Source organism: Cucumis melo, chromosome 9, assembly GCF_025177605.1.
Source record: "Cucumis melo cultivar AY chromosome 9, USDA_Cmelo_AY_1.0, whole genome shotgun sequence".
Lineage (NCBI taxonomy): Eukaryota > Viridiplantae > Streptophyta > Magnoliopsida > Cucurbitales > Cucurbitaceae > Cucumis > Cucumis melo.
Window position 1 is genome coordinate 24,361,871 of NC_066865.1, and position 10,189 is coordinate 24,372,059.

The window sequence follows — 10,189 nt, forward strand, 5'->3', positions numbered from 1 at the left end:
AACCAAATTATTTGGAAAGGTCATTTTACATATAGAAAATCCAATGGGGAAAGTAATTATAGTGAAACACATGCACGTGAAATACACAATAATTCACAAATAAAATTACAAACGAAAACAATGAAGACAACTTGGGTAAGACAAATGCCAAACACAAAGAAGTTTCAAAATTTGTGCTACTAAAATTTTAAACTTTTATCCAATTCATTTTAAATCCAATTGGGACCCGTGAAAGCTAGAATTAAAATTGTTATTCAATGTTATGGAGATAAATTATGTAATTTGGATGATTTTAATGTTTCGGTTTAGTTTGAACCTTTGACCTCAAAGGTAAAGGTGAAGGTATGATCCTTTAACTTCAAAGAAATGAAGTGTTAACGACCACTCATGTTGGTGTCAAGAGACTAAATTCAAAGTTTTAATGTTTCATGAATTTCAATTTATCCAAACAAATCTGATATTGATCTTCTTCTTTGAGCCCATATTTCATCTTCAACCCAATTAATTATAAATTTCATTTGATATGTATTAGTAGGAGTGAGCATTGATCGATGGTGTCAATTTAGTACTAAACCTATTATTGTATCCAATTGACCACCTTCGACTCGATCGATTTTGATTAGTAGACTCAACTTTTTCGTTTATCCTGTAGTATGACATTCTTTTGAATCAAAAAAGTCATTTCATAAGATAGAAAGAGAAAATGAGGGAAAAGAAATTGCTTTTTTGACTTTGGTTAAAACAATATTCGTTTACCCGTGATATGATTCCTTTCCTTTCAAGGAATTGCCACTAAACTTTTTACACTTTATACCTTTCATTTCCTTGAAATCATCCCACCAAACAATTAAACCTAAAACATCTGCACTAATCCTTTTTTAGTCTCACATGCACACCTAAATTTGATTGATTTCAAGGTTAATTACAAGTTTATTTATTTAAGTTAACCAAGCATAAACAAATAAAACAAACTAGATTTATAGGTACAGGTTTATACCATCAACTTCACACCACATATTGTCAACAAACAAAATTGACGATTCACATTCCTTATTTCTATGCCAAAAAAGAAATGGTTCATCATGTCATGCGAATCAAATTCACAAGGGTAATTCGATGATTCCAATGTTTTTGCTTTCATTTTACCATTTTGTCTTCATTTAAAGTTTTGAACTCAAGGCAATAAAATCCAAACGCTTCACACATCATGAAAGGAATCCAAGAGAAAGCTACCTCTAATTGATTTGCCTTCAGATTAAAGTTTTTATTAACTTGTTATTACTTTGATAAAATAAATTTAACTAAGAACCAATAGAACATACACAAAAATAGCTTTTTTTAAAGTTTAGAGAGTAAAGTTGACTAAGCAAGTCCAGAGAGAAAAAAAAATCAATGACCAAAAATAAGATTTAAATCCAAATTAAGAAAAAACAAATCTCAAAGAATATAATTGATAACATTTTTTTTATGTCAAAGGTAGTAGGTAAGAATGGCGAATTACAAAGCCTTGCACTAATATGGTGCTTGATCACCGACACTCCAAGGATGAAATCAATAGTAATTTAGAGGGTTGATGGCAATGAAAAGCTCGAAGTATTTTTACCTTGCCAATGCTAGGATTGTGAGATTGATGTCACATATGTCATTCAAATTATTATATCCATTAAAGTAATCTATCTTCTTATGAGGGTGAAAAAGAATTTCAAGAACATTTGAAACAGATTTCAAGGGTGAAAACAAAAAATTTCAAAATATAAAAGTGGAGATGGTAGTCTTTTGGTAAATGAATTCGGCCACTGGGAAATTTCTAATAATTCATTGAATTTTTTATTTAATTCCCACAAAGATAAAAGAAGGAAACTCGTGAGATTTCATCAGCAAAAGGAGTTGTTCAAAAGGTATCAAACTAATTTAATTTATTAATTCCCCCATGCTTTTCTACTTTAATTGAAGAACACCAAAGAAAACACCAACGAGAAGCCACTAATTTCGATAATGTATACACAATAAAATAGAATTAAAATTAAGGTTCTAAGGAATATTCTCTGCATATTCTCAAACACACAGACAGACCCGTTCAATTCATTCATGAATTTTTCAATTCTTACACCAATGAAACTCCGTTACAAACAAGAGGAACTCGCACAAAATCTCTTGATTCTTCTTTTTTCTTTTTTTCTTTCCTTCATAATTTTCGAAAGTCAGTAAAATCACTTCACAAATTGTAAAAACAAAAATTTCTCTTCCTAATAATCATATGAAACAGAATACGATCCGGTATATGGATTAGGAGAAAGAGCGAGGACATGCATCATTTAAGGATTTTATTATTATCTATGAGCAGTTACCAAAGTCTCAATGAATCTCAATCCATCAAACCTCGGCGCAAATTTCTCCTTCTCCGATGAAGAATCCGCGCCGCAACCTCTGTTCGCACCAGATTCCGGAACGAAGCCCTAAAAATGAACACAATCCAGAAAAGAAAAGAAAAGAAAAGAAAAAAAACCCGATTAGCTCATCGAGATTCCTCGAAATCGAAGAAAGAAACAATGGAAAGCGAAGGAGATGGAGATAATGCCTGATGAGAGGGAGGATAAAGAGGAAGGTCGCGATCTCCAGTGGAGGAGGATGAAGAGGAGAAAGCCATGGTAGAGGCAGCAAGGACGGAGGCGAGCAAAGTGCAGGAGCCTTTCATGGTGATGGCGAAATCCGACGAAGGTCGTCGGATCTCAGCCGATTTGGGGAGGGGGGGAATGATGAAGAAGATCGGGGAGGAGAATTTAGAGCGCGCCGCTGAAAATTGACCTGAGAGAGGAAAAAATGAAAGTTGGGGGTTTTAAATTGTTATATTATTCAGCGGTTGTGAAGTGCATTTTATTTTAAATGATTTAATGAAATTGAATTTTGGTTTAAGATCCGCGCTTTCGCTTGGTTTTCCAGCTACCTTATTTTACGCCGTCCATTCACTTCGTATCTGGTGGACCCCGTTGGGTTTACGTGGCGTTTTGCGATACATATTGTTATTGTATTATTGAAATTAATATAAAAGGTTATATCGTCAATTTTGGTCGGTTTCTGCTAAGTTCTTCGATATGGTTCATAAAAGTTTTTCAATTTATTCTTTCTTCTTCTTTTTTTTTTTTATCGTTTTGATTTTTTTCCATTTGGGTGTTTGGTGATTTGAAAAGTATTGTGATGTTTTATGGAATAGTTTTAGAATTTGTGATTTTATAGAATGTGTGTTTTGCGAATGTGATTTTTATATATATATTTTTTTAAAAAAAATTTGAATAAGGGTAAGTCATCGATTAATTTGTTTAGATAGGGAATGGTGTGATCTACAAAGGAAAAAGTATACATGTTGGTGTGAGACTGAAATAGTGTGAAAGATTAGAGAGAATTTGAGATTCGAACTCAAGTTATCTCATTTGAAGTTATAATTGTTTATTTATAAAGATAGTTGACTTATGGTGTTCACTAGGTTTTCAAGTCACCTTAGGATAATTAGACGATTAACTAAGTTAAAAGGAGTGTCCGTTTTGTGTATGGCTATGGTTCCCCTCGATCGAGCGTTTTTCTTGGACTATGAAAAATAAACAATATTATCCAAGATAATAATGTTGGATTGAAAGTCAAATACATAATGACAACAAAATAAAAAAGAAGAGACACAATCAATGTTCAACAACCTATCAGAACCAAACAACCATCACAACAAGATATGTTTATTGTTTTTCATATTAGAGATGTTCGCAAAGTCGACACACTAACAACAACAGAATTAGGTTAATTTTCTATGACCTTCGGTCTCCCAAAACAACCCCACATTTATATTCGTCTTTTTAAAAGGAAATAATTCAAAATGGCTATTAAGGTTTTAACCAACACAAGAGAAAACATCTCACGATATAGGAAACTCCTGCTCACCAAAACATCCCAAAATTTAGATTTCACCTTTTCAAAACGAAAGAACTGAAAACGACCATTAAGACCTTAACCAACACAAGAGAAAGATCTTACAACACAAGGAAAAACAACAAAGGGAAGTCTCTACAAGGAAACAAAATAACAAAATAATGTTTTCACGTCGATCAAAACATTAATAAACTATATCTTAGGCTTAAAGTATTACTTTAGCCCATGACATGCATAAACACATGCCCATTGGGCATTTAGCAAAAGTCCCCCTTAACCTCATGCAAGGTTATTGGTTTGGACAAAGCCCCTTTTGTTAGGTTGATTTCGATATTTAATTGTCACTTTCAGCTCATATCATATTTGTTATTAACTTTGTTCTTTTTAAGGCGCAATCACACAATTTGATCTAAAATCACCTATAACAGGTAAAAAAATGATGTATAATAATAATGTCATTAAAAACATAATAATAATCTAATTCAATTTATACCGTACTCTTGTGAAATATTGAATTTTGAATATGTAACCTTTATTAATTATCACAAAGATGAATAACTTATTATTTTTCTCTACATGAAATTATCATTATCATTTAGCTAACTTTGATTTAAAAAAAAAAAACTTCAAAAATACAAAATCAAAGATTTATTAAAAAGTAAAATAATTTAAAGATATGGAGGAATAAAAACAGTATTTAAAATTTATTATTAATCTGTTAAAATAAAAGTGAAAATCAAAAGGGAAAGGATAGAATGGTAAAATGATCTGAAGCCGAAAAAAAGGAAGGGCAAACCGCAAAAGAGGGAGAAAAAGTTTGTGCATCACCCGACACAACACTCATTTGTTGAGTTGAGGAGAGGGCAGGAGGGAGAGCCGTTGGATGGGACTTTATGTACGATCCCCACTTGATCAAAAGGCTGAAATGAAAAAATGAAAAGCAAATATCGTACGAGTGACAGTAGGCTATAAAATCTCTGCTCGATCGTGTTTGGTAATACGTTTAACGTGTGCTTGGTTTGGTTAAACGGTCGGTCCAACCCCGTCCAAGCCAACTCTTTGGCTCTGGCACTTGGCTGCCACCACCACCATCATTGTTATTACTCTATTGGAATTCCCAATATCAATAATAATATATACACATTTTCTCTAGACCCTCACCAGCTTGATTAAGAATATGACAACATACTATAGCGTGGATGGAGATCTTGTTTAGATCTCTTGGGTATTTCTTGGAATTTTCTTTTACTCTAGCTTGATCAAGACTATTTGAATTATATAGGTTTCCGACGTTGTAATTCTAATCACAAGATATGAAAAATAGGTTGTTTGTGGTTAAAGGTTCAAAAGACATTGATTTTGATTGAAAATCTCTCAAATGTTCCGTCGTCTTACAACAAGAACATGGTTTTATATTATACTGCCTTAAGAAAATATAACATAAATTTAGTCGCTCATAAAGATCCATTGAAAAAATAAACCTAGAAAAGTTATATAAATGGACTTGAAACTAAAATTAAAGCAATAAAACATAATAAATTTGAAAATTGGACTATTAAACGGCCACTCTAAAGAATTTATAACCTGATTATAAAGTATTAAATTATTCACTTTAAGTAGTTTGGTGTAGCTTTTTAAATCTGTTTCCTTGAATTAAGCTTAGCTCGCAAATGAAGTTGAAATACATTAAATTGAACTACATCATGAACTCCCTTGTGATGTAAGCATTCGATAGATTTTAGTTACATCGGTTCCAACTTTAACCTTTACTTATTCCTTTTTTTTAAAAGGAAAAATTCTTTTGTTCTAAATGAACTATAATAGTTTAAACTATAACATGAATAAAAAAATGCAAATGGTCAAACTGATTTTGTCACCTATATTCGAACCAAACTATTTAACCAAAATTACCACAAGCACTAGTCTTATTGTCAAGGCCAAATCAAATACAGGGAGCAAGCAGTTTCTCAAATAAATAGCTTACAACTCGAAAGAACAATTTATTGGGTAAAATAAATGTTGAAGATAAAAGAGTCGTAAATTAATGTGATAACGGATCGTAAATTTTTCTTATTTAAAATATTTGTTTAATGCATATATATATATATATATATATATATATATATATATAACTAGAATATATACTCAATTTAAACAAGAATGGAATTTAGCATAAAAAAAAAAATTTGTTAGTAAAAGTTTGAACAAGGAATTCAATGCGTTGAACGATGCTAAGGCTAAGCATTCCGTCTCCCTTGATTGACTCGGAACTTGCTTGTGCGTGGACCCCTCTCCTACGCGATGCTTCTCGTCTTCTCCCGCAACATCGCCCGCCCTTCTACGCATCATGCCTTACTCACCCCATTTTCCATACACTTTTCCCCCTCTCTCTTCTTAATTATAATTTTGTTAATTATAATTCTAGTTTCAACCACCATAGAAATCAAAACTTCCAAATATTAAATCCTCTTCTTTCTTAAACAAGAGATATTTATATATATAAGAAAAAAAGTATAGTTTGGTTTAGTTTGAGAATGGTGATGGTCTTTAAGTTGGAAGTAGATTAGGATAGGAATGGACGGTTAACATCTTTTTAACCACAACGCTACTTCCCTTATTCAACACGGCTTTAAAGAACAAGTCCTCTCTCACTACACTACGCCAACCAACTAAAATTATTCATAAGAAACTTCTAGGAATCTAAAAAGGAAATTGGAAAATCCCTCCCCCCTATAAATTCCCTCTCTCATTCCCCCCAAATTTGCATCAATTTCCTCACCAACAACCTCTCTCAATTCAACAATTTCAATCAACATGAATTCCATGTTCAGTTTATTCGACGCCTTCGCCGCCGAATTCCTCCTCGGCAATAATTTCGTTAGAGCTTCTTCCTCTATTCCTTCCTTCACTCCCAACAACAACAACAACGCCGCCTCTTCCGCCGTTCCGAAGCCGCTGCCTAGTAAGAAGAAAGAAGAACCGAAACCCAAGAATTCGTCGGTGAAGCCGAGATTTGCTCTGGAGTTGGATGGTCTCAATTGCTTTGAAACTCTCGTCCCCAATTGAGGTTTTCTCACGTTGAAATCAAGATTCAATTCAAACTCATATACTTTTTTTCTTCATTCATTCTTTCAGTTTTTAGGGTTTAAAAATTAGGGGATACGAACGAAATTTGGGGAATTGTAGTATATAATACAGAGTGTTCTTCTTTTGGATGGAATTAAATGATCAGATTCTGTTCTACTCTGATACTATATTGGTTGATTCATTGCTGTTGGTGGTTAATTGTTTTTATATTTTTCAAGATTTTAGAGTATTGTGAATGATCTGGATGGATAATCTTAGAGATTTTTTTTCTTTTTGTTAGAATTGGAAATTGTGAGAACTCTTGTAATTGACAAAAGAATAATTGTAAATTATATTAATGGGAATTGTTGGAACCACGGAAAGAATATAAATAATAAGTTTGGGAAACATAAAAAGAAAGAATCAGTGGGGTGTCGTGGCTCACAAATTAAGGAAAAGAGAAGAAAAGAAAAGTCATCAAACAAAATATCAAATGTGTTCTTAACTCGTTCACCAAAATTATATGTAAATATATGTGTTTCCCTCCGATCGGATTTTGGCTCCAAATGTCGTAGTCGAACGGTTGATGAAGGGTTTGACCATCTCTCAAAAATAGGTTTTATTATAAAAAATTTATAACAAAACCATATTTTAAATTTTTATTTTTTACTAATCAATTCAATTGTGTGTGTTGTTTTAATTTTCTGCATTCAAGTTTATAGTCAAAGATTTCATTTTATGATTTAAAACACAAAACAAAAATGAATTTAAATATTTATAGATATAATAAATACATTATTTTATTAGATTTGAAAGTTAATCAAAAACCAAACCAAATCTTAAAATACTAAACTAACTAATGAAGAATTTAAATTTAAGGGTATATATTGGTTTAGTTTAGTTTTAATTGATTCTTCTAATTAAATCCGCTTCAAATCAATATTTTTTTGGTTTTTTTAAAATATAACATAGATGTCTAATTTTATTTAAAAAACCGAAATAATGATCCATCAAGCCATTTAGAATTAGATTGGTTTTTCAATTATTTGATTTTTGTTGCAACTTATACTTGTTGAGAATAGAAATCGAGGAAACTCAAATTCTTTATAAAATAGATGAGTTACTCTTCTCCTGCTAATTGGTTTTGAGATATATTTCATATTATCAAATATGATATTAAAACTCATAAAGTCCAATAGGATATTCGATTAAATAAAAAAAAAAGTTGTGATTCTATCAAAATTGATAATCCAAAGGAAATATCATACTGAGGGACATGTTGAGAATCTCACCTTGAAAAATCCAAGAAAACTCGAACTCTTAGGTAGATGAACTAATTAGTTTTTCTCAATGTTAATTGGTTTTAAGATAAAACCACATATATACTAATGTCTATACTAGTAATAGAGGATAACGATGTTTATCACGAATAAACAAAGAAATTTTCTATAATTTAGTTCATTTTTGCCATAGTTAAAAATGAATAAAGTTGATAGTTAAATGGAAAAGTACGAAGAATGCTTAATATTTGAATCCACATTGTATCGAATTTGTGATCATATCATAATATAAAAAGTAGAAAAATATATAAGGAATAAAATAAAAGAATGTCATTATCATCTAATTCTGAAATTACAAATTAATATAATCTAAGAATGTTGAAGGGAAACGATGACACCCAACTCCGGCGCGGTCTTGGGTGGCGGCGGCGGCGGCTTGACGGAGAGAGGAAGTGGTAAAGCAAAAGGAAAAGGGAAGGGAGGAACGGAGGAAGAAGGAGGAGACCTTTTGGAGTATAATATAATTAAATGAACAGCACATACATCAAATAAACCGAATAATGTATTCATCTTCCTATTTGATTGCATCTTTCAACCTTTTTTTCTTCTTACGAAGATGACAATTACATAAAATGTGATTTTAATTTAAGCCCCACATTTTCCTAATTGATTTCCAATACCTTTAGTTTCCTTTTCCTACTCCAAATTAGTTTTTTATTATTTTTTTTCTTTCGACTTCTCGATATCTACTTAAATTTTTTGGATTTTTGAAATTTAAATTTTATTGATTTAATGGTTGTATGAATAATTTGGTTGGTAATTAATTTCTTATACTAGAAAATTAGATCAATTTCTTTAAATTTCAAATTCATACCTACGTAACGAATCATATTAGAAATAACCTAGAGTAGAATTTTGTATTAAAGTTTGCTTGATTGTCCAAACATAAGTCTTTCAAAGAAAAAGAAATATTAGTAGATAAGATTACTTTTTAAAAAATGGTTCTAAACAAAAACGAACATATCTAAATTTCTTAATATGACCGTAATTTTTGGAAATCAAGAGTGTTTGAGATGAGATGAGATAAGATAAGAATTCCTTAATATATTAAGGGTGTTTGAGATAAAGATTAAGATGGAAGCAAATCTCTATAAATTTAATTAAACCACCATTCTTTCTCTCCGTAATCAAACCGTCAAACAAAGGAACACGAGAAGACGAAGAGAACACCGATTTCAATCAAATCTCGTCAAACATGAATTCTTTGTTCGGTTTATTCGATTCCTTTGCTGCTCAAATCTTGTTCACCCCAGCAATACTTAACAATAACAATGGCGGAATCCATAGCGCACAATCAAGAAACGATGATGGAGAATCCAAGACCCAGGCGTCCACTCAACAACACAACCGCTAGAGTTCTTCCATTATTGCTTCCGTTGAAAGGCCTTTTCATCCACTATGAATTCCTATCCCATATCTAATCCATTCATCCTGTTAATTATAATTTTTAATGTTATTAAGTTTTAATTCTCGCGATTAAATATTTAGATTAGGTTGGTTCAACTTACTCGTATAATAGAAGCTAGTAGTTGTGAAAGACGCAAGATATTCCCCAAGTTAGAACAAACCATATTAAAAACTAATGTCCACTTTTCTTAGCCCTATCTTAAATCTTCTTTCTTCTTATTGTTTAATAGTGATTTCCTTTGTCCTGTGGAATAAGAGAAGTCGTTGGCTTCGTGGACCAAAAAATGAAATGTAAACAAAAAGAACTTCATAGAGTAATATGGAAGTGAAGAATACACAGAATATGAATACTATTGTATATTATGAACATCAGACATTAATTCTTATATTTAACCAAAATAAATTTACTATATTCAGGTGGGGGGAGTAACGATTTATGTAAAAGAAGATGGCCACAAAAA

The 10,189-nt window shown here is 31.5% G+C and overlaps 1 protein-coding gene across 1 annotated transcript; it reads right to left on the reverse strand.

Moving 5' to 3' along the window:
* Positions 1–2,052: 2,052 nt before the first annotated feature.
* LOC103482871 (uncharacterized) lies at positions 2,053–2,854 on the reverse strand. Its single transcript, XM_008439234.3, has 2 exons — positions 2,579–2,854; positions 2,053–2,456 (listed from the first exon to the last, which is right to left on the reverse strand). The coding sequence occupies exons 1-2, from the start codon at positions 2,693–2,695 to the stop codon at positions 2,331–2,333; spliced, it is 243 nt and encodes an 80-aa protein (XP_008437456.1). The 5' UTR covers positions 2,696–2,854; the 3' UTR covers positions 2,053–2,330.
* Positions 2,855–10,189: the final 7,335 nt, after the last annotated feature.

Coding starts and splice junctions, on each gene's coding strand:
- LOC103482871 (XM_008439234.3), bottom strand. CDS start 2,695: ATGAAAGGCTCCTGCACTTTGCTCGCCTCCGTCCTTGCTGCCTCTACC. Junction 2,457..2,578: donor TTTATCCTCCCTCTCATCAG/GCATTATCTCCA, acceptor GTTCATTTTTAG/GGCTTCGTTCCGGAATCTGG.